General features: G+C 37.4%; 1 protein-coding gene across 1 annotated transcript in view; it reads left to right on the top strand.

Moving 5' to 3' along the window:
- The window catches only part of CPED1 (cadherin like and PC-esterase domain containing 1), a 267,619-nt gene that overhangs the window by 66,011 nt on the left and 175,810 nt on the right, over positions 1 to 25,798 (top strand). Inside the window, exon 4 of the mRNA XM_028104949.2 lies at positions 2,767 to 2,842. Coding sequence (XP_027960750.2) covers positions 2,767 to 2,842 — 76 coding nt within the window. The remainder of the gene's footprint in view (positions 1 to 2,766; positions 2,843 to 25,798) is intronic.

The raw sequence follows: 25,798 nt of genomic DNA on the forward strand, positions 1-25,798 counted from the left end.
GTTTTAGGGTGGAATGTTCTGTATATATCTATGAGGTCCATCTGGTCCAGTGTGTCATTCAAAGCTCTTGTTTCTTTGTTGATTTTCTATTTAGATGATCTGCCTATTGCTGAGAATGGAGTATTGAGGTCTCCTACAATTAACTTATTATTATCAATATGACTCTTTATTTTGGTTAACAGTTGGCTTATATAGTTGGCTGCTCCCATGTTGGGGGCGTAGATATTTACAATTGTTAGATCTTCTTATTGGATAGACCCTTTAAGAATGATAAAGTGTCCTTCTGTGTCTCTAACTACAGTCTTTAGCTTAAAATCTAATTTGTCTGATATAAGAATTGCTACCCCAGCTTTCTTCTGAGGTCTGTTGGCATGGAAGATGGATCTCTATCCTTTCACTTTCAGTCTGGATGTATCTTTAGGTTCAAAATGAGTCTCTTATAGACAGCATTTGGATGGGTCAGTCTTTTTATCCAATCTGCAACCCTGTGCCATTTTATGGGAGCATTTAGGCCATTCATGTTGAGAGTGATTATTGAAAGATATGACTTTATTGTCACCATGTTGCCTGTGAAGTCCTTTTCTCTATAGATTGTCTCTGTAAATTTCTGTTCTCTATCACTCTTGGGGTCTTTCTCCTTTTATACAACCCCCCTTAATATTTCTTGCAGGGCCAGCTTAGTGGTCACATATTCTTTCAGTTTCTGCCGGTCTTGGAAGCTCTGCAATTCTCCATCCATTCTAAATGACAGCCTTGCCAGATAAAGTATTCTTGGCTGCATGTTCTTCTCATTTAGTACCCTGAATATGTCCTGCCAGCCCTTTCTGGCTTGCCAGGTCTCTGTGGATAGGTCTGATGTTATTCTGATGTTCCTCCCTCTGTACGTAAGGAATCTCTAACCCCCTAACTGCCCTTAAGATGGTTCTAAGATTTGCGAGTTTTACTATTATTTGTTGGGGCATTGTTCTGTTTTCCTTGGTCTTGGGAGGGGTCCTCTCTGCCTCTAGGACGTGAAGGTTTGTCTCATTCCCCAGATTAGGGAAGTTCTCAGCTACAATTTGCTCAAATATATCTTCTAGTCCTCTCTCCACCCCCTCAGGGATCCCAATAATTCTGACATTGGAAAGTTCCATGGTGTCACTTATTTCTCTAATTCTGTTTTCATGGATTTTGAGGTGTTTCTCCAGGCCTCCTCTTTTTCCTTCTTTTCTATCAATTGGTCTTCTAGATCACTAATTCATTCTTCTGCCTCGTTTATCCTAGCTATTAGAGTATCTAGATTAGATTGGATCTTATTGATGGCATTTTTAAGTTCTGCCAGTTCAGCTTTCATTTCTGCCCTTAGAGACACTATGTTGCCGTTAATCAATTTCTCCATTCTAGCCATTGTCTTCAAAACTGCTACCCTGAAGTCCATTTCCGACATCTTGGTTATCTATCTCTGTATCCATTTGTAAATCTGTGGCAGAAGTCACAGTCTCTGAGTTTTCACTATTTTGGGGGTTTCTCATCCTAGTCATTCTGTTGAGGGGTGGTTGAGGGAATGTACAGAATCCAAATTATTGACCACAACCCAAGCAAGATGCACCTGTTTTATAGGGACCTTAGGGTTGCCGCCCTCTTGTTCTCCCAGCGTGTCTTCTGAGGGAGGATTCTGCAGCGCTGTTACTCAGGCAACCCTGTTTGGGCAGAGTTGCCTTGCCCCTTGTGTGTGTGTGGGGGGATGGGCTCAGTGAAAACTGGTTTTGGGGGGCTTTTGTTCTCTGGCGGCTTTCCCTGGTGGCTTTTTGTGTCTCTTCCAAGAGTCAGAGCAAAAGAGACTGTTTCCAACCCTCTGCCTCAGAGCAGAGAGATCACAGTCTGTTCTTCAGTGAGCTCTCCAGGCCACACTATCTCCATTTCTGTCTGTGCTGCTAAAAACTGCAGCATCCTGGGTTATGCACCTCTCAGCAGCACTCCCAGTCCTCGCCTCCAGGTCAGGGCATGTCTCAGACCTTTGTTCTTTAAAACTGCCAGCCGCCTCCAGTTCACGCATGTGCCCCCGCAGCTCCGGGTTTCAGCCCCAGGGGCTGCCCTAAAGTCCTTTTTCACTGCTACCGGTCTGTGAGTCTGGGCCCTGTTCCCAACATGGGAAGCTTTTGTGAACCAGCGGTGCAGGATCCCAAAGGCTCCCTCCCCCTTCCATTTATCTTCCAATATCTGCCCACAGAATCATGGCCCCCCATTTCATACCTCAAGACCAACCACCTGTGATATTCTGTTTATAGAGATCCAGATATACCTTCTTACATCTCAGGCTGATTTTGTGGGTGTTCAGAGTGGTCTAGTAGATATCCAGCTCAATTCAGGGGACCAGTTGGAATAGGGTCCCCTACTCCTCTGCCATCTTTTCCTCCTCCCCCTCGTTTAGTGCTATTTTCTGCCAAAGCATAATTGGCAACTATCAAGTTATTTGTATTACTGTATTTGCCATAAGGACATAAGTATTTCCTTTTAGTTTTAGCACTTATCATGGCTTTGAAATATATCAAGATTTTCAGAAGTATTCCCAAATATTTTAAAAATTTCTAAGGGCAAGTTTTTGTTTTATATTATCAAATAAACCACTTTACTGTTCTGGATTTGAATGTTGACTTGCAGAGATTTGAAGGTAGGGTATAGCCAGGGTAGACAATAGTTCACCACTTTACCCTATGGATTTTTGCATTTCCTTTGCTTTAACATTTATGAATACCTAACTCACTAGACTCTTTTCATTCCTTTCAGGTAAACATATTACCAGATATACAGCATCAGCTTTGCAGAAAAGAAGGATTATGTCAAATAATTAGAAGATTTCCAGGTAATCTTTAGTTTGCTTCCTTATGCATAAACATGTGAGATATGTAGGCTGCTTCAGCAGATACCGAATAATGAGATCTCAGATCCTTATTATTTAGTTCCTCAGTCTATCATTCCACTATCACAAATCTCCCAGAATCCATAAGGTTTTGCCCATAGGGAGATCCTGATAAAAAGGAATACAAGCATAATATTGGTATTCTTTCTTTCAGTTTTGCCTTCTAACTTTCTGGGTGAATATTCCTTTCTTCTTTTGTATTTGTCTTGAAAATTATTGCTGTTTTATTTTAGAAGCAATTATTATAATTATTAAAATACTTCTTAATTATATAAAACAAGGTTTTAAAAAAATGTATTTCCTCATGATAAAGTAATTCTGATTTTAACAAATTTGTTTCTGCTTTTTGAAATTCCCTCAATTTGCCTGTGTGTTTCAGACAGGCTACTGAATGAGTAAATTCCATGTCTTGACAACATTAGAAATTTGGGGCAAAAATTAACATCTCATTTTCTCATTGATTCCCAAAGTGAAAAAAAAAATCAGATGGTCTGTGAGTCTTCAGAGATCAAATTATAGCTTACTTAAAACCCATGAGTGAAAGGGTTCCTCAAATTTCTTGTTTAAAATCCATTAAATGTTAAACAGCTTATGGCCCTAGAAAGTATTTCAGTATATAATTACAATTTAGATCTGCCGAGCTTCAATTCTATTTTTAAAAATTTAATTTGTGTCCTAGTGGGATCAGAAACCTCATGTCCCATAGGGTTTTCCATGGAGTTTCTGCTTCACACAAAACATATACCACATTGGTACATCCCATCGTAAAGACTACAGTCTTCTACTGTCATTTCTCAAGGATTAAAATAAAGTAAGAATGAATCAACAACTCAACTTTCAATTTAAGGTATTCATCTAAAATTAAAAAATAGCTGTCTAAACTTGGCTTTATAGTTATTATTTTTCTATGGCAATTGTAACTAACTCCACAATCTCTCAGTTTTGTTTCATTTTGTTTCTGTAAACTTCCAGCTGGGTAGTTTTTTATTTTATAAAAAAAATATGTTTTTGTGAGATACAAGTAAAATAATTATTTCCATTAATATATTATTAGTAAGTATCTAGGGATCCTTTACTTTAGGCAATTTGAAGAAAAGAATTTGTTTCCATTTTGAACAGAGCCTGCATATTTTTAAAGTATGTTTTTCTTTGTTGCTACTTACATTTCAAAATGATTGATTCAAAACCTTAAGTTTCTTTAGGTTTGGAGTTAGCAGAACATGTAGAATCATAGGAATAAAAGCTCATTGATATCCAGAAATGGGTTACCACTTTAAAAAATTCCCCAAACAACTCTTACATAAGCTCATATTTTATATTTTGCTTATCTGCCATTAAGAAGCTTTTAACTGTCTTCTTTTGTTTTAAATATTATTTTTTCCTCAAGAACATCTATAGGTTCTAGACATAATGTAGTCCTTCCTCCACTCTGTCTAGTGTTTTAATTTTCTATTTAGCTCTGTGACTAACAGGATAATTTCATGGAATATATTGCCTTTTAAATAAATAATTTTATTTAAATTTAAAGTTATTAAAATAACTATCATGTTATTTGTCTCTAGCTAAAGATAATTTTCTTAGATGTATAGCTTTAGAGGACAGCATATAGGGTCACAGGATTATTTTCTGATTTAAGCTTTGTATACAATAGATTTTGTTGTAGACTGTTGCTACGAATGTATACTATGTGGTACAAACTCAGTATTCACAAGATTAAAAACATTCTATTTGTTGTGAATATTGAATATTTAATATTGACTACAGATTAGATAGCAACATGTTAGTACCTAAATATATACTATTATTAAAGAGGTAAGATAATAAAACTAAGCAAACTACTTTATAATTGAACCATTTTATTTAAAGCCAAATGGACTGTGCCATTTTAGGCTGTGTTTCATTTGGAGGTAGACAAGACACAAATTTTTGAAACCAGGGATTTTAGCTCTGCCACCTATTAGCTCTGTGATTCAGAAGTGGTTAGTTTTTCTGTTTGCTTTTTTAATCTATAAAGTAAGGCTAATGAAACCCATTTCATAAGTTAAATTTTAAAAACATAGTAGATCCTATATGTGTGTGTGTGTGTGTGTGTGTGTGTATATGTATAATTGGATTTGAAAAATAAAGCATATTATATATTATACCTGGGGTGCCTGGGTGGCTCAGTCGTTAAGCATCTGCCTTCAGCTCAGGTCATGATCCCAGGGTCCAGAGATTGAGCCCTGAATAGGGCTCCCTGCTCTTTGGGAAGCCCGCTTCTCCCTCTCCCACTCCCCCTGCTTGTGTTCCCTCCCTTGCTGTGTCTTTCTCTGTCAAATAAATAAATAAAATCTTAACAAAAATTAAAAAAAAATATATATATATATATATAATACCTAACACATAGCGCTCCAACAATGTCATCCTAGATTCAAAACATCAAGCAACAGGACTCACAAAATTTAATATTTTTTCTCTTTATATGATTGATTATCACTATGATTTTATGTTTCTGGCAAAAACTGTGAAGGGTTTGAGATTTCACCCTATTTCCAAGCTCACAAGTCTGCCTGCCACTGTTTCCCAGGGCACAGGCAGAAGACATGAGACTCCTGGGTCAGAGACAAACAGCTCTATTATTTACAGCAATAGTGGTAGGCAGACTACCAGCATTTGCACTGGTTCACTGAATCCCGGTTCCCACAGGGTGATGTGAAGTGGGCTAGATGACACTTGTATACTTAGTGGTTTGCGTTTCAGTAGACGAGCTCTGAGCTTAGGGAGTTAGAATGTTTTATAATGGGCAGTGAGCATGCCTGCCCTTTGCTCTGGAGAGAGACATTATTTTTGTTATACTGGACAAAACCTTCTCTTTGCTCCAGAGCAAGACACCATCTCTATTTTTCAAGGCTATCTGCTATATAAATATCTTTGAAAAGATAGTTCGGAACAAAGATTGTCAGTGGCTCTGTTTGCAAAATGTACAGAAATGTGAAAGATGCCTGGAGATGTGTCTCCCAATAGTTTCAGAGAAGAATACCTGAGAAGTTCTAGCTCTGAAGCTTAATCAATGTATAATTCTGAGCAAGATTTAAAGCCTAGTGGTGCTTCAGTCCCCTTGTCTATAAACATGCAAAGTTTGGCAAGGATTAATAATGTTGAGATTCCATGATTCCACTGTGCATTTTTTTCATGTGGACATGCTGTCCCAGGCTTTATCTTAAGCAGTGGGTGGAGACAGCAATACTAAGAGTGGAGGGTGGACCATACTGGAAAAGTGGTTGGGACCGTGCGTGTGTAGCAGGACAGAGTTTGGGCCAGAGGTAGAGGAGTGTTTGAAGACAGCATGTGAGATTAACACAGTCTGTTCCGTTCCATCACCAAGCTGAATGTACCTGCCATTAGACTTGTGACTCACTTTGAAAGGCACAAATCCATGGAATTTTTACTGGCTAGCACAGAGATTTATTTTTACCTTGCCATTTAATGCTTTGCCTTTTGAAAAAAAAAAGTTTCATAACTTTAGTTGGCCCAAATTCTGGCTAATGGTTTTTGTTGCCTTTTAGTAACTTTGTTTTTTAGGTAAAAAAGATTTCTTTCCCATATTTGATATATAAATATAAAACAAGACATCAGAGAATGGTTTTACTTGGGTTGTGAGTAGTTGTTTTTGTTCTTTTTTATGCAGTATCATCATCCAACAAGCCCTGGTTAGAAGTGTGCCAAATTTGGGGGCATTACTCATTCTTTCCAGTAGTTTTATCTTAGCTCTCAGCATTGGCTTTCATGTGAAGCTTGAAATGTACCCAGACTCGATGCATAGGTAGCATTTTGAATGCTTTAGGATCTGTATCCTCATTTTTATAATAAAATGTGGATACATGAAGAAAAAGGAAAACAATAAAAAAATAATCTTTTGTTGTATCTAAAGAAGACTGGACTTTAAAAAATTAGAGGTGTTTCCTATCAAGCATAAAACATATGTTTAAAATAACATAATTGAAATTATTCTTAAGCATTGATCAATAAGTTATTTATTCACATGGCACTGATGATTGTTTTTAATATTTCAGGTCTAAAAATTCCTATTTGTCATATGATGTCAGCGAAATATTGTCAAGGAATTGGGTAGCTTAGCTTGGATTTAAACAAAGCAATATGGGAAATTGCCAATGCCTAATACCATTTGAGGACTTTTGTGGTTTCATTTTTTTTTTCATCCCCTCTGCTATATTTGCCTTCAAACAAGTCTACAAGCCATTGTTAAGGACTGGGGACTTGTCTCTACAAGGCAATCAGGCACTTTCAGAGAAGGCCAGCTTGCTTGTTCTTTGTCCTCTCAAATGCTGACATCCCCTCTCTGTGTCTCCTGTGTGTTCCTTCATGTTTCTGTCTTTCCAAAGACTTCCACTTCCTGTCCCACCCATGATTATATCCTTTATGCAAAACATTCTTTCCCCAAATAAAACTCAGCTCTTTAGTATGACTGACTTCAGCTAGGTGATAGCAGAAAATAAGCTGATGGAACTAATTCAGACTAAATTACACCCTCACGCCAGTCGTAAGCCTCTTAGATGTATTTGCATTTTTATAAAAGAAGCTTTCAAACCCAATGAATTTCTAATTGGTAGAATTTCTGGAAGTACATTCAAATTTTCATTCAGTTCATCGGCAAGCCATCCACTTCCAAAGCTACTTGGATCCATCTACTTTATCTCTACCATGACCAGTCTAGTTCAAGCCAACATTCTCTCATACTCTTCCCCCTTCCTTTCTTGTCCGGAAAAATCCACTCCATTACTGAGACTCCAGCCAGAGTTATCTTTCCCCCATCCCTTTCATAAATAAAGCAAGTTTATTTGACCTCCTCATAGCAGTCTGCCTAGGGACGAAACAGTGAGGTCCAGCTCTCTGATGCTCTGATTTGATGAAAAGTTAGATTTTAGAACAGAAGTCACACACCCAAATGTTGTCAGGGACCTGGGATGTGACTTAAATAAATTCATAGCAAATTCAGAAGCTTGAGAGGTCAGATAACCTACACATTTTCAGATTTGGCCTGACATCAAATTTATAGACTCTTTAACATAAGCCATTTGGTCTCCAAGAAGAGAAGAGGAGGTGAAGACGTGGGAAAGTACAAGGCAGTACCACATGGCATCACCCAGATGTACCTCAGCAATGTTGTAATATGAGAAACTTAGGGAAAATTCTCTCATGTTTCTCATCCCTGTAAAATTCAGTTACCACTGAGATTCAGATCCCACCCAGTGGTCCTTCTTCTGCCACCTCCTTATCCCTATACTTCTCTATATTCCTTCCCCTCAGAATTTTCCTAAACCCTTTCCTAAACCCTTGGTAACTCCAGCCTTCATTTTCCCTACAAAACAGTAACTTTATTAACCCCTGAGAATAATGACGCTGGGTTTCTGTTAAAAGCTTAATCTCTGCAGTTGGGAGGGATCATCAGCGTCTCTTCACTACTCTTTCTCACTGTCATCTACCAACATCCAGATCATTCATGATATTCCATAAGGAAATTGTCACTCAGGTTCACTTCTTCCTCTCCACTTAAAATCTGCCATCAATCCTGTTGGTTTTGATGCCCATACTGATGACCTTTCATCCTCCTAATCTCACAGCTCTTTGATGTCATCAAATCCATGACCTTCATTTTTCATCAACTTCACATCCAACTTTGGTAGCCTTGCTTGGTACTTTGCACCACACAGCACTACCCCATCTTTGAAAGCTTACTAATTCATGACTTTATAATCAGTCTTTATGGCATTTTCACTTCTTCAATGCCAGAAGCTGGAACTTCAAATGACACATTTAGAGCTCTTAATTCTGCTACTTTCTCTGTCAGCCATTTTTGGTCATAATTCCTTTCTTACCAAGCCTGGACCACTTAGTCTGCCACTTGAAATATTTCCCTACAAGCACTTGGCAACATTTGTATTTTTCTTCCACACCAACCCTTAAGCCACCAATTATAGAAAAATCCTACAACCTGACTCTGCTGCTTCTACACAACAGACACTGGAGGAAATCCTATGAGTTTGCTGTTTTTTGTTTGTTTTTATCCTGAGGATGTCTTCCTCACTTGCTAAAATGGAAAGAAAAATCATACTACTTTGCAGTTGTCAACCCAACCACCACCACCACCACAGCTGGCTTGTGGCCCCTTGAAGCAGCCTATCCTAATTTCTCTCTAAAATACGTATGAGAACACAAACAAAAAAAAAAATGAAGAACTATGCCTAGCACTTGCGTTATAGATATGGGAGGAAATTCCATGCCTCCTAAGGCTGATGGAAGTAAGTTGTAGTTTTTAATGCTCTGTTCAATTCTCTGTAGGTAGAGAAGACCATCTCCCTCCTTGGTCAGGGTATAAGCAGAATGTGCTGAGGGTGTGATGGGGTTTGTAAAAGAATGCCTGCTGCAGTTTTAGCCAGCCATCATTTGAGCTAAACAAGTTAGATACCAGGCATGGAGCTTAATCTGTCATTGAGCTGTAGGTCCCAGAAAAGTCAAGTGGTGAGACAAGGACACATTCCTTCCAAACTGAGCATATTGTTTTTAAAATGAAGAAAGTATAAAGAAGAAAATCAATATCCTGAATTCACCAATGCAGAAATAATGACTAGGAACATTTTTGTGTATTTTGTTACTCAAGAGTACTTTCCAAGTGAAGTCAATTTTTGGAGATTGACACTTTCTTTCCTCTGTGTTCCTATTGTACCTGTGACAACCTCCATTATAGCCAAGTCACATGGTATCTTAGGTGTATTTGTCTGTGTTTCTCCTCCCACAAGGACTGAGTCTCCCTGAGGGCAGGACCTTAATTTTCACTTCTCAAGTTCGGTGCACGGTTGTAGTTCCTGGTACATAACAGCCAATCTAGTATTTTTAAATGAAAGACCGGAGAGGATGTTAATGGAAGTGATCAGAGTTGTGGAAGGAGAGTCCTACCCAGCATCATAGGGTCTTGGCAAAGCTTGGACGGATTCATCTATTTACCTATTGCAAGCTGAACGTTGAGTTGATACTTTGAGGGCAAAGGACAGGGGCAGGCAAATTTGAAAATACTGTCGCATTCCTCTAAGACAGAATTACCCATTTTAAGTAAGAAGGTATTTGCACTTATGAAAGTACTAGAGAACTGATATACTGTTACATATATGCAAGGCAGAAAGATACCAATAATTTACATAAGGTAGTTTCAACTTCTAGGTGATTACCATTGTAACCAAAAGACTCATGACCTTAGCGCTCTCTAAAAGAACAAGATTAACATTTTCTCGCACAGTTGATTGATCATTCATGCAGGCCAGACATGGACATATACTTCCCTTAGATAGACTCCTATTTTTCTACCACTTCAACTCAAAGATCTTTAAATATTTGTTCACCATTTCTTTAGAGGAGAAGCTGAGTGCTGACTGCCAGAAGGATGGAGTAGGAAGATAGTAGTGAAGATTCTCTCTCTTTCCTACCCAGTACTGTTTTAGTACTTCTTACAGATTAACTCTCTGGGTAGTTTTCTTCATCTTAATGGTTCTACATTCAGAGCAGAGGAAATCCTATACTTCTTGCTGACTATTGTGCTTCAGCACTTTTTCTCGGTGGATCCTGTGAAAGCCAGGGTGTCTGAGATATGGCCAGAAAACCTAAATCAGAAAGAAAGAGCATTTATCTAGATTGCAGTGAATGTTACATGGATTAACCCCAGAAACCCTATTTAAAAAAGAAATGGAACTGCTTTGATTGATAATGGGTAGGATCCTACTCTCTTCATCCTTTCCTTTACTCTTGTATTTTCATCCTCTTGGTGGGTCCTAGAAGCAACTTCCTGACACCTATCTGACCCCAGCAAGAGTTCAGTCTGGGAATCACGGCTTTAGATAAGGAACTTTAGAATAGAGAGAGTTAATAGCAGTCAGTGGGTGAAGAAAACACGGTCATGATTCTATTTGTCCAAGTAGAAAGTTAGAAATGTTCTTCTCTTTCCTTCCTGTATCCTGTTCAGGTTTTTGGCCACTAATGAGAGGGAAGTTAATGAAAACAGAAATAAAATTTTTAGAATAATCAAACATGCATTTTTTTAAATACCTTTTACCTTTTCCTTTCATTATGCCTTTGTGACATTAGTAAGATACATTCATTATGAAAAGATTAGAAAATACAGATAAACAAAAAGAAAGAAAAATGTAAATGGAGTGCAATTACATAGTTTTTCATACCTTCCCTATTAATATACAATTTTTACATACTAGAGTAATAGACACTTCAAGTGTGAACAAATTACGGCATATTTATCAGTGGAAAACTACAAAGACATTTAAAATGATGGAAATCTACATTTATTGGCACAGAAGAATGTCTATATCATTGAGTTAAAAATAAAAGCAAGAAGAGTAATCCCTGTACATGGTATACATAATCTACTTTATATTATTTTATGTTTGCTTATGTATACAATATCCACATATAAAATGTATGTTAAATTATGCAGCCATCAAAAGGAATGAGATCTTGCCATTTGCAACGACGTGGATGGAACCGGAGGGTGTTATGCTGAGGGAAATAAGTCAATCAGAGAAAGACATGTATCACATGACCTCACTGATATGAGGAATTCTTAATCTCGGGAAACAAACTGAGGGTTGCTGGAGTGGGGGTGGGGTGGGAGGGATGGGGTGGCTGGGTGATAGACATTGGGGAGGGCATGTGCTATGGTGAGCGCTGTGAATTGTGCAAGACTGTTGAATCACAGATCTGTACCTCTGAAACAAATAATGCAATATATGTTAAGAAAAAAAAAAGACGATAGCAGGAGGGGAAGAAGGAAGGGGAGAAGTTGGAGGGGGAGACGAACCATGAGAGACGATGGACTGAAAAACAAACTGAGGGTTCTAGAGGGGAGGGGGGGTGGGGGGATGGGTTAGCCTGGTGATGGGTATTAAAGAGGGCACGTTCTGCGTGGAGCACTGGGTGTTATGCACAAACAATGAATCATGGAACACTGCACCAAAAACTAATGATGTAATATATGGTGATTAACATAACAATAAAAAATTTAAAAAAAAATAAAATGTATATTAACAATGCTTTGTCTTAAAAATATATTCTTACATATAAATATACATATATATATTTTTTAAAGATTTTATTTATTTATTTGTCAGAGAGAGAGCACAAGCAGGGAGGAGTGGCAGGCAGAGGGAGAGGGAGAAGCAGACTCCCCGCTGAGCAGGGAGCCCGATGTGGGACTCTACCCCAGGACCCTGAGATCATGACCTGAGCCGAAGGCAGACACTTAACCAACTGAGCCATGCAGGTGTCCCATAAACATACATTTATTAATTCATTCAATACTCACAATGTCTCCATAAAGGAGATACTATTATTTCTCTTTTACTCAAGTGTAGAGAAATTAGGTACATTTCTCAGGATCACACATCTAACAAGTGGTATATGCACATAGGCACTATGAGTCTGGATCCTGCTTTCTTAACGACCTCACTCTGCCCAGCTCCTCAGCGTGGTATTCAAGGCCCCCAAGGGCTGAGGCAGTCTGTGCTCCTGCCAGGTCTCCCATTATTCCCTCAACCTGACTCTGCTCAAGCCAAGCTCCTCCTTCCGCTGTCCCTTCAACAGCACACTTAACTGTCCTCTCCTCTTCCTGCCTTTACCCTAAGGACCTCATTTGAACTTGATCACCTCTTTTAAAGACCTTTTTTCCAAATACAGTCACATTCCGAGGTACTGGGGCTTAGGACTTCAACATATGAATTTTGAGGGGACAAAATTCAACTCGTAACAGCCAGAGATGGGTGGAGGAGTCAGGGAGCTGTGATTGGCTGTTCACCGGATCCATATGCAGAGAGGAGAACAGATCCCCAAGGGAAGAAAGAGATATTGGACAGACAAAAACAACTTGATTGGTCATGATAAAGCCCACTGAATTCTTTAGGTAGAACAAATCCACATCCCTGTCCCTAATGCAAATCATTTTGAAGTGAGAGAATAATGATCTTTCTTCTCTTCAGCACCCAGAGCCAGATCCTGTCCATTGGGTACCCAAGTGCCCTTCTGCTAGCCTGTATGTGGCTTTGTCTTTCTGCACCCTGCTTAGTTCTAATTTCGTGCCTCAAAGCCCAGTTCTCACATGTTCTCAGACCTTCTCTCTGCTCTCCAGAGCCAAGTGATTTAATAAATTAATTAGTGCTGCTCTGCTCTCCTGTCTCAAATGTACTTTTCCCCCCACAGGACATACTTCAACCCAAATGAATAATTCTCTTGGTAAGAATTTTAGACACCATTGCAGACCAGTCAGAATCTCATGGAAACTCCCGAATCATGCAAATGGACAATCACCTACACAGTCTGACCTAACCATAAAATTTACCACTCTGCCTGTGAGACATAAATCTCTAAGTTAACTAATCACAGCCAAAATCAAATGGAGGTTTTTAGAAACTGATAGCATAGCCTTGCCCCATTTCCTTGAACATGGGGGGAAAATATCTGCTGTTTAGTATATAGTTTGTTAGTTGGCACCTACAGAATTCTTCCTTCCACTTGGCATTTCTTAAAAAGTAAGAAACAAGCTTGTCAGTGTGCCTAATAGGGCTTCGTGCCTGGCCACTGGCAAGATGGAGGGGAAGGGAAGTGGTGGCCAGTGGCACTGGGATATGTGGATGAGGGTGAACTTTAGGAGACTCACTTTGTCATCTTCTCTTTGGGAGGAGCTGGACCGAGATCACTGACCCAAAATTGTCCTTTGCTCTTGTGTCACTCATGGTTTTACACTTTGCACATTTGGCATTAGGCCAGTTTGAAAGGGACAGCATATCCATTTTTCAGTAAACATTTGGCAGCTCGTTGACTTCTCTGAAGTTTTGCTAAAGACCAACAGCTGAGGGATCCCTCTACTCTTTGGTAGGGCAAGTTTGGTAAATCTCTACTGGTTTGCGACCTCTGTACCTCATGCCACTATATAGGTATCTCTATTTCACTTGGAGTTTGTTATCTTCTGCCAAATACTGTTACATACCAGAGGCAACATTGCATAGCACACTTATAATATGTATAATTCTGATTATTAATTCAGATTTTCAATGGATCATAAAGGAAGAGGTGGTAAGAGTGATAATCCCTTTTGTTGTCTAAATCTCTATAGCAGGCCCCTATTTACTTATTTTGATGATAAAATAGGCCACTAGCATTGCATCTAAACAATACCAAAAAACTCGTTAGTTTTGAAGAACTTCAAACAATAAAACTGGGGGTTTTTTGCATTACATAATGAAAACTCAGTAAACTATATTTATACTTCATGGATTGGGTTATTCTGTCATCCCAATCTGAATTTATTAATCAGTAGTTTTATATCTTGTTATGTATACACACATTCCATGACTTAGTATGTAGTCTGCTAAAATAAACTATACTATGTTTGTTGTCATTTTCCTCAACAATTACATTACCCAAGCAGTGATTTTGATATTTTCCCCACCTCAGTTCTTCCTGAGCCACTGTATTTGTAACAGAAATATTAGCGGTGAATCTGAAGTCTTAATAAGATGCCTGAAAAATGTAACTTGCTTCAAAATAGACAAAAAAGTTCTTACAGAAGTAGCCAAACTTTTTATTTTTAAGAGATCAGGGGCTGCGCTATTTGGGGATTACATGAGCTGGATTAAGAAGGTTGCAGAAAAAAAATCAGGTTCAAGGATTTAGCTGCTGAAGTGGTGAAAATTCATCCTGACAGTTACATACTTGATTTGTGAGTAAACTCAATAAGCAAAGGAGAACTGTACTATAATTTTGATTCATTTATCTCTACATTTTTAAATCTATCTAGATAAGTGAATATAAATATAAATATGTTAACATATATATTTGATTTTTATATTAATTAAATCTATCAGGAAAAATGTGTGTGTGTGTGTGTTTGCTGTTGGAGAATATAATGTGTGGAACTTCAAAATAATCTCTCTTCCAGTCTCCTTTTGGTGGTAGAAATAGATATCGAACAACAAAATTGCAAGTGTTATGAAAGAAAAACATTGTTAGTAATTTTGCTCTGCTCATATCTTTGTTCATTCATTTTCATGGAAGTCTAGAACCATGAGCTGACTTTTGATTTGCAAGATATCATCGACATTCAGAAATAAAAGCCAGTAAAGTGATGCATTAACTTTAATGCACACAGCTTCATAAAGGGTATATTAAAGAACACATTATTCATGGGAAGATGCTTCTTGTTTTGACCAGTCTCTTGAATTTCTCATTGTAACCATAATAATTAATAATACAATTTATTAGGACCAATACATTTTAACAAGCATTTAATGTCTTCCAATCTGACACATCCTGTTGAAAATATATTGATAAAGACCCAAAATGAGAGTTGCAGCAAGCTATATACGAAGTCAAATACATTTATTTTCCTAAATAGAATCTTAGAAACCTTCATTTGGAGTTGAAGTTGTGACTGGAAAGGATACATATCTTGGCAGAACTATAATTAAGTGAGTGAATGGGGTAGTTTTTGTAAGCTGTTTTACTCTTTGATGATGGGTTGGGTGTGCTTCTGTCTGGGAAAGAAGCATAGACTCTATTATATAGTAAACCCCATTCAAATCCTCTGATTCATTACACCGGGAACTTTTGAGACCATTTTCTTTAAATTTCTCTTAGCACCATCTATTGGTAAAATAATGTAACTTTCTTTTCTTCTGAGTCATTTTAACTAACGACCTCAAAGAGTCATAGCAACAGTACAGCCCCAGTGTTAGTCATTTCACGAGAAAATGTGTAGCATATCAAAGGGTCAGCATATCAAAGGGTCAAAGAGGACAAAAGTAGGTAATTCGTTCGCATCCACTGAGAGGGCCTTTTGAAAGCCCATTTTGCCTCACCCATTTCTGAGCATCTGTAAGAAAGCATGTCCTGGTAAGAATTCTAGCCTTCTACTGAGTGAAGGCAGAAGTCAGGAATCCTATGGTCCAAGTGTGAGAAGACCCGAATTCCAGTTCCACCCAACTGCTAACTATAGTTTGTGACTCTGGGAGAAGTACTTAGTCCATTTGTGCCTCTTTTCTAGGCGTGTGAAATAGAAACAATTATACTGACCATTCTATTCTCAGATTTGTCATGAAAATGCCTTATAAAAGAATACATATTGTAAATCTATGAAAGTAATATGTAAGGCATTATTTCTATATTACTCAGGATGTCCATGAATTGACTTGGAAAGGAAAATTAAATGAGGCTTTCAATTTTCCATTTTGACATAAAAGTGTCACAATAACATATATTGTTCTTTTTGGAGGCATTCTGAGATTGAAAGACGTAGGCAAGAATTACCTAGTGTGAGAGATTGAATATAGAAAGTCATCAGAAAATAAGTACTAAGTTTTGGTTTGTTTTGTAGATAATTATAGTAGGGCTTCTTGGTTTATGGCACAGAATTATTTTATATATAAATTACCCTAAAACAAGAACAGGAGGTAACATTAAATTTTTATTATATGTCAGACACTGTCAAGCACTTTACATTTTCTTATGTCTCTGTAACCATCTGTGGGGCAGATACTGTCATAACTCCTTTAGATACAGAAATGGAAGTGCCAAGAACCTCTGGGAAACATAACTAGAAAGAAGCAGATCTATATCCAAAGTACTATATTATACCCCTTTTAAAAAACTTGAGCCACTATACTGTATTTTAAGCTTGTTTTATAATATGAGAAAATAAGAAAGGGGCTATTTAAGAAAGCTAATACCTGGGCCTAATGAGAAATTGAACTTGTTTACCCATTTTATGATGATAATGATTATTCTTTCATCAACTAAAATAACCCTTTTAATTTCTTATTTATCATAATATTTACATATAAGCAGATGTTACATGAATTTGCACAGGCAAAATATTGTTTGTTTTGTTGTCTTAGTCCTTAAATAGGGAACTCAATAGCAGATGGAAATTGCCAGCCCTGGGTAGTGAGAAACTTGGGTCCTCGGCACTTACTGTCATTCCCTCTTGAGAGTCCTCTTGACGTTTCTTCTGTTACCTCTTTTCTGATGTGCCCACTCTAGGCTCAGCTCCCCAAACCATCTACAATCTTTCTAGGCAGAGTAAAAATTTACCACCATGAACCTCATAGTGCAGCCCTATGCCTGGGGTTAGGGATGATTTAAGTGTGGGCATAGCCACCAGGCTCAGGTCTGGGCCTTTGGGATTCTAGGAACCATCTTGGGCCACTTAGAAGGGCCAAGAATTAGTTGTCCTGGCTTTTTGAAGCTGCTTTTCCGATCTTCACAGGAGGGTATTTAGAATTCCCTTGATTGTGCAGCCAAACACCAATCTGGGGCTTGGATTAATAAATGTAAGTAGAACGAAATTATGCTTTGTGGGAAATATATGATTTCTGTGGAATTAATGGTTCTTGAATGTAGTTTTCAGAAAAAGTAATTGCTTTGACCTGATTGCACATCTGCTGTTGAATAGTGACTACGTACAGACTGAGCCAGACTGCATATGTGTGAATCCCATCCTGGGCACTTAATAGTCCAGTGTCCTTGGGCAAGTTTCTTACCTTTGTGCTTCAGTTTGCTGTCTGCCATGTAGGGACAATAATGGCTCTGTCTCCTAGGACTGGGTAAGAGGATAGGATGAGTTAATACATTTAAAGTACCGAGAACAATGCCTTGCACAGATGAGCAACCCACAAATGTTAAGCATTATGATTGTTGCTTTAATAAGTATTTTCATAAATATTAGTTGATGATTACTAACTGCTACTTTTTTCTAGTTTGGTAAGATGCGGGTTTTTCAGAAAATGTGGGAATAAAACTAGGATCTTAAAATAGTCACAAAAATATGTCTTTGCCTCCACTTATACTCGCTATCTTCAGGCTCCTTCAATCTCAAAACCCAGCTGCCAATCAGTTTTGGGTCATCTTTTTGTTCCTATCAGAACCCCATTCTTTTTTAATAGCAAATATATTTGTTGACCTCTGGTTGGTCTGGAAGGTAAATATCTCTAACTTACCTATACACACAATTTCAACAAGCCAGTATAATGGCCAAACTTTAGTATAAATGACAAATAAAAGGAAAGGCTTTATAATATAACAATTTATAGTCTAATATGTAAATTTGAGGCACAATGACACCATAAAGGGTCATGAAATTGTCAAATCCTCCACTTATATTTTGAATCACCATAAATGTGACAGATACAAATTCAGATTGGTGCAGTTGTAGCATAAGGACACTAAGATCCCAAGGGTCACATGGCTATTGGTGATGTGCCTTTCCAAAACGGCAAATAACTTGAGAAAGTCACAAACAAAACAAGTCTTCTCTTGCTTAACCACGGAATTGCACTCCTGCAAAATTCAGTGTATATTAAAACTGGGCAAAATGCTTAGAGTTTGTATATAAAATGGAGTCAAGCTCTAGGTTCAAATAATCACCATCAGGTGTTTTACCCACATCAATGTTCAGAGAGACAATCAAAAGTGATGCGGGATGAGGGAGAATTTGTTGTTGTACACAGAGTGATGGTCAACATGATAACACTGTTGTATGTGCACTGGCCAATGAGAATGGATGCTTAGTTATTCAAATAGGTGCTGGACTTTACGCCTTACCAGTGCCTTCCAAATAAACATATTCTTTATCCTAAACAAAGCAGACATCTCACATTTATTAAATTATGACCTTTAATCCATTTCATCAAATTTCATTAAATGTTATCCATTAAATTTCAGTAGCATCCTTAATCATTGTGATGCCCTCAAATACCCTCTTTGTCTTCGAGGGTTTATCCTGTGTGCTCATGAATGCAATCCTCTCATTCCTGGATACCATGGCCACCATTTACTGCGCTTCTGCTCTGCTGCCCTGTGTTTGTCTGCTGCCGATGTACACCGCTGGTCATGCCCACCACAGGTGCTGTCAGTGGTGCCCCATGTGGCAGAGGCTGCTGCCACTGTGCCTGCCATTGTCTGTGCTAAGGTGCTAAGCCCGGTGTTGGGGATACCAAGGTTCATGCTGTGCTTGTTTCTCTCATGGCTGCTGCTGAAACCATTGGTGCCACGTCCCATTGTAACACTCACTGTTTTGCCAATGGGCTGGAAGGCCCTTTGTATTCTCAGAAACCTGAGTAAGTCAAAACTCAATTGAGTTAGTAGTAAAATCAGTAGTTAAAATCCTTCTTTATAATTCTTTTTTTTTTTTAATTGCATGTAATGTTATACTCTCAACCTCTCATGGATAATTGGAAAAAAATTTGCCTTAGTATTGTTTTTGCTCTGACCAAATCCTGCAGTGGAAGACAAGCTATGGTATATAGGAGCAGTGCCCAAGAAGCTGCCCTTCTCTTTTTCTTTCTCCCTCTTTCTTTCTTTCTTTCTTTCTTTCTTTCTTTCTTTCTTTCTTTCTTTCTTTCTTTCTTTCTTTCTTTCTTTTCTTTCTTCCTTTCTTTCTTTCTTTCTTTCCTTCTTTCTTTCTTTCTTTCTTTCTTTCTTTCTTTCTTTCTTTCTTTCTTTCTTTCTTTCTTTCTTTCTTTCTTTCTTTCTTTTTTTTAAGATTATATTTATTTGACAGACACAGCGAAAGAAGGAACACAAGCAGGGGGAGTGGCAGAGGGAGAAGCGGGCTTCCTGATGTGGGGATGGATCCCAGGACCCTGGGATCATGACCTGAGCTGAAGGCAGATGCTTAATAACTGAGCCACCCAGGCGCCCTGTCCTTCTCTTTCTTGTCCCATTATCCTTGGACTTACCTTGCCAGCTCCCTCTTTTCTCTTTAGTATAGATTCCTTACTATTAGGCTTCACCTACCGTTCTTCCAGTCAAGGCCAGGCATGGTGGACTCCTAGTTGAACACTGATTAGTTTCATACTAAAATTCCACTACAGTAGTAAATAATAACCAGGTAACAGTCTTGTCATCTCCCATTAACTATAGGGTTTAAAAGAGCAACAACAACAAAAGGAGGTGTCTTTTCCTTCTTTTCCCAGTTTTGGGGGCTGTGATGGTGGCTTTTAGCATTGTTGAGTTCTAACAATGTCACAACTGGACCTGAAATATTTATCTTGAACAGAGTATGGAAATACACGTGTATTTATCCCTCAACTATAAAGCTATAACTTTATGTTTTATTTATGTCCTTGTGTTCCAAATATTGCAGAAGCAGAAAGTTTACCTTGAATCTAAATACAGAATTGAGAAAAAAAGAAGAAAGATTACATGGTTAAGTAAACTGATCTTTGGCCTAATTTATCTTTTTCAGTTCAGTATTTTGTAATGTTTCTGTTTCTAGATTCCATCTCTCTCAGTCCTGGGTAGTAGGGCAGTCAACAGCCAATTTTAGAAGAACCGGTGTCATTTAAGGGGAAGAACTTTAAACTATATTCATAGCAGGATATAAAAAGCAAAGATACCACCCACAACATGATATTTAAAATTTTCCAGTTACGTGATTTATTGGTAAATCTACACATGTGTTGTGCCGAAAGCAAAATGAGCAATATACCAGATGTACTCTGAGTTTTTAATTAAGACTAATTTTACCTATAGGAGGTTTTAATAGGATATTTTCCTGTTTACAAGCTATGGAAACAACATTTTATGCCATTTGTGGGTGGAAGTCCTTATTATATAGAATATGGCTCACAGGGAATAGCAAAACTGAAAAGCAACCAAAAAACATAGAGTCTTATGTCAATCTTAAAAATTTCTAGTCAGAAACATGTACTCTAATGTCAACTCAAGCTCCTAGAAATAATGGATACAGTGAATATTTTAAGTGACTTGGCAAATAAAAGCCAGATTTGGGGGACTGAAGAAAACATTGAGTCAAGAGTGAAATTCTCTGAGTAATCAGGGGTAGTGGCAAGTTGGAAACTAGGTGAGTAGTTTTGAAACATTTTGCTGAAAACCTGAATTGCATATCATTGGATCGTTAATGGGAGCCAGGAACTTTTGTCATTTTTCACTAGGTTCGTGAAATTGAATGAACAACTCTTGATTCAACTTTTTTCCTATTGGAAATTTCGTGTCTTCTCTAAATCTGATTTTGCTGGGCTGTCAGTGGCCTCCCTTCCCTCACAGTAGAGCGCCCCAGCAGCCATTTTGGGTAAAGGAGCCTGACGTCGGGCATAGGGGACTGAGTCACTAATAGCAGAGACCTAGGTAAAAATGGCCCTTTTGATAGAATGTTGAGCATTAAGTAGAGTTAAGCAAACAAACAAAAAAACACTCCCTCTGACAAAAATAGGGCTGACCCCAAAAGCCTTGTGGAGTAGTTTAGGTTTTTTAAGTTTTCTCTTTTTGTTTTGAGGAGAGGAGAGGTGGGTACAAAATGACAGTAAGGGGAGAAATTAGCCTTACTCAACACGCAGTGAAATTTCTGCCAAATTCTACTTTTATAACCCTCATCTCTCACTGGGCAACTCCCTCTAGCTCACTAAAACACCACCTGTACAACCTCTCTCCTAACTGGTTTCTATATCCACTCTCCTCTCTCTAACTCATTTATATAAATTTAATAAATAAATTTATTTCTTTCCATTACTCCAAACAACATAACAAAGACATGGTTCCCACATAAGTATGTATCATTCTTTCATAGATCGGAAAGGAAGAGGGGAATACCTGTGCTCTGATCATTTTTTCAGTTACCCAATATTTTCCCCATTTGACTTAAAGGTAGCTTGAATTTTTTTCCACTACTTAACCATCCAAGTTTTTTTGTTTGTTTGTTTTATTGAAAGATTTTGCTTTTAAGTAATCTCTACACCTTGAACCCACAACCCTGAGATCAAGAGTCGCATGCTCCACTAACTGAACTAGCCAGGTACCCCAACAACCCAGGTTTTTAAATTCAGCTTCCATTGAGTCAAACTATAGCTGAGAGTTGGATTTGTGAACTCATGACTTTGAACCCTTGACTGATGCCAGAGCTCACAGGATTTTTTTAAAGCAGCGACTACCCATTTTTAGTTTATTGAAAATGACAACATTATTGGGTGCCACACAGTCATTCTCCCTAAGGCATTCGATGTATTTGGTAAGAAAAAACAAGATATAAATGACTTGTTATCCACCGTCCACCTATTTTAAGGCATCTAAGTGGCAGTTTAGAACTGGATGTTCAGTCTGGGATTGCTATTCAGGGACATGCAGACAAGTGAGGTTAATCGAGATAAAATGCTGATGTCAGAACTAAAGCTGAGTTAGATTGTATTAAATCTGAAAAATAATTCATATATGTAGTTATATATATAAATTAAATATATACAAGTTATATAATTTATATACATATACATGCATATATATACCCACATGCACATATATACTGAAAGCAATTTGGCAATACAAAAGATAAGAGATGTATAAAGAAAATATGAAGAATACCTTTGGGGCACCTGGGTGGCTACATTAGTTAAGCATCCAACTCTTGATCTCTGCTCAGGTCTTGATCTTGGAGTTGTGAGTTCAAGCCCCACACTGGGATCCATGCTGGACGTGGAGCCTACTTAAAAAAAAAAAAAAAAGGAAGCAGAATATCTTTATAGAAAATAGTCATTTGAATTTAATGTCCTGACCTAAGTTCTACAGGGAGAAAAGGCAGCTTAACTTCAGAGTTTAAAATCTAGACAAGAATAGGAAAAGAAAAACTCAAAATTTGAATCACTTAATTAACATTTTTAAAGACCAAAAATTATTCAACACTTCAGATGTGAAGGCTCCTCCCCTTTTGGCTCATTTAATTGGTTAATTCTTTAGTTATTTACAAGATATAAAATAGGTCAAATGTACCTGGCTAATGATCATCTTACCTAGCTAAGGCTGAAAACTGAGACACCATTTCAAAAATTCTTATTGGGTTCTGCCTGGCTTCTGACACTTGGCCTTTGTGTCCTCATCTATATTAGGAGTGGACTCTTGTATTATGATGCCGCTCAGCCAAGCCTGACCTCCACAGACTCCAATTATATCACCAGTCAGTTGGAGAGGGGAAAGAACCTGAGGATAAAATGGTTCCATAAAAATATGTTTGTTCAGTGTCCTAACCAAAAATCTTCTCTGACATATTTCCATGTTACTGACCTATTTCTGGCATTTGGATCTCTGGCTCTCATTAAATTTCACTTTGGCAACTGGCTGTAGTCTCTGTGTATTCTATATTCTTGTCTCAATCACGGAGTCAGATATTATGAAAATATTGATCTTCTAAATATGTACTTGGTTCACATTTAATACATTTACTTATAAATAGTATAGAAGTGGAGAAGCAGATTGACAATAATACCATGCACATTTTATTATACCAAAAACATAGGGTAAAAATGGAAGATTGAGTTGGTCTGTGAAGTTGCCTTTGAAAGAGAAATAGGTTAATGCATGGTTTCATTTAAAATAGGGGCAATGACCCCCAGTGTTTGTGTCTTACATTTAAATTAGGATTGACTTCAATATACTCAAAAAGAATTTGGAATCACAAATTTTTAGTAAGTCATTAATTATTCTGACGTAAATTATATCAATAATATTTCATGGTTTACTCCAGAAAATGATTCTGAGAAAAAAAGTTTAATATTAATAAAGTGATTAACTTCTTTTCACAATGGGTGGGTTTAGACAGCTATTCTATTATCATATTTGTTGCACTCTATGTATTAATATTTGTTGGAGGTTGTGTTTCAAATTGTTATTAATGATGCTCATTAATTTATACTGAATTATTCATCTTTGGTCTTGCTGAACTAGTCAAGCATTTTTTTCCCTTTGTTTTTCCTTGGAAAATTCATGCAGAAAAATATCAAGGCAAAATTAAGCTGCCATAAAGTAATAAAACAATCTTTCATGCTGTTTGATCGTTGCAGTGAAATCGTAGGGGAAAGAAAATTGAAGTAGTAGCCTAGACATAGCTTTGATTACCAAGGAAAATGAACAGAATTCAAGGTTCTTATGTTGTCATGGTCAAAACATAGAGCAGTCCATGGGGAAAATTGTTTTTGTACAATTGCATGACTTTGACACTTCCACTGAAAAAAGAACAGAAAGGAGAACATTTATGGCTTGCATTTACTGAGTGCTCAACAAGCATTTGATTGATTGATTGGTTAGCTGGTGGAAACTTTATACAATGACTACTTCTTTCAAGCACATTGGTGTGTCACTGATCTGGTAATTTTTATGGGTCAGATTGTATCTCCATTTACATCAGGACATGGACTGCAACTTATTTCTTACAACACAAAATGGAAGTTATTCTTTTCCCCAAAAAATTACTATACGGACATACTATGATATTTGTATTTGTGGTTTGATGCACCCTTATATGGTAACATAAGAAAGATATTCTGAAACTATAGAGAATAGACTATTGGTGTCAAATCCACATAGGTAGTAACACAATAATGTCAAATCTTGAGAAAGGAATTTTGAGTTGCTTGGCTTAAGGTTAGAATTATGTATTAATAACACCACTTGCATAAAATGAAAGTAAAAATGTATTAAGGAATTGATGTGTTTGGAGCACATATATCCTCATATTATACCATTTAAATTCAAGTGTAGGTCTGAAATAGTCTAGGGACATTTGTCTATGGGTCATAAATTTGTTGACTAAGAGCTAGTTCTGTTGACTAAGAGTTGGTTGTGTTGGTTGTTTGTGAAAAAGTCTCTTCCTGAACAAAACAGAGAGGAATAGATTTAAATATTGTAAAATTGGGTCAGTCCTAGGCTTACCCCATCCACAGAAACCTAGCCTTAACACAGAACTCCTTTAAATACGTGAAACAACAGGAAATGAACTGCTTTGCTGGGAGATCACAATGTTAAATTTGAGGAAAGTCACTAAAACCAGTGTGTTTTTACAAGCTACTTCAAATAAAATTGCTGTGTTTTATTTTGGTCTATACGTCTGTGCTTATCACATATTTCCTGCTTTGTTCTTAAGTGACTAATGGCAAATGTCACATGTTTAAGAATCACATAAAAGAGGATTTAATAGATTAGCATTTCTCTGATAGTCAGCAATGAGGAGAAACCCTTAGTGTTGAATAAATTCAAAAGGAATAACATTTAAGTTACACTTTGTGAAGTTTCTAGTTATAAACAGATTTCCTAGATTATAGAAAAGGATTATACGAAACTACTACAGTGGTAGCTATTTAACATTTTTTGAGCATTTGATATATGCCAAGAGCTGTGCAAAGTCCTTTAAAGAAAATTTTATATTTAATTCTGTCAGCATACATATGAGGTATGTTCTTATTATTACTACTGTTAAAATTCTCATTTTCTAGATAAAGACACTGAACTTAGACAAGTTAAGGAATTTGTTCATGGTCATACTTATGAATAGGAATCCATTAATAGGCAAGAATTAGGATTTTTTAAATAAATGTTTTTTGGAATAATATTTGTAAAATATTGTTTCTAAAAAAAAGGTATTGGATAGCAACTATATTGTAACATCCTGGAGAAATCAGAACATGCATCTTTATTGGGTTCATCCATGTCTTCCCAAGGCACAGGTTCAGTTTGCTTGGGGAAACAAATGCAGCCTTGGTCCCCAAATCCATCTCTTATATCATGTCCCTGTAAGGGCAGCCTTCCTCTTGGCTGTCTACTGGTGACCTTCTCTTCCATGGTTTTCTATGCTTGCTGTGGGTTCCAGGGAGCTCTGCTGATATTAGACCTCTTGGACTTTGATAGTTCTTCTCGAGGTATCTATCATTGCTTCCTCCTTGGAGCCTCCCCGGTGTTGTTGCAGGGTCCCCATGGGGTCAAAACACATCATGCTACTCTAACAAATACCTCATTGAAATGGACGGAGAAAAACCAATTCCTGTCCATGTTATGCTAATTTCCTAGGTCAAG

This window comes from Eumetopias jubatus, unplaced genomic scaffold (genome assembly GCF_037043125.1).
Source record: "Eumetopias jubatus isolate StellerSeaLion01/CBP00866 unplaced genomic scaffold, mEumJub1_p1.0 scaffold_14, whole genome shotgun sequence".
Lineage (NCBI taxonomy): Eukaryota > Metazoa > Chordata > Mammalia > Carnivora > Otariidae > Eumetopias > Eumetopias jubatus.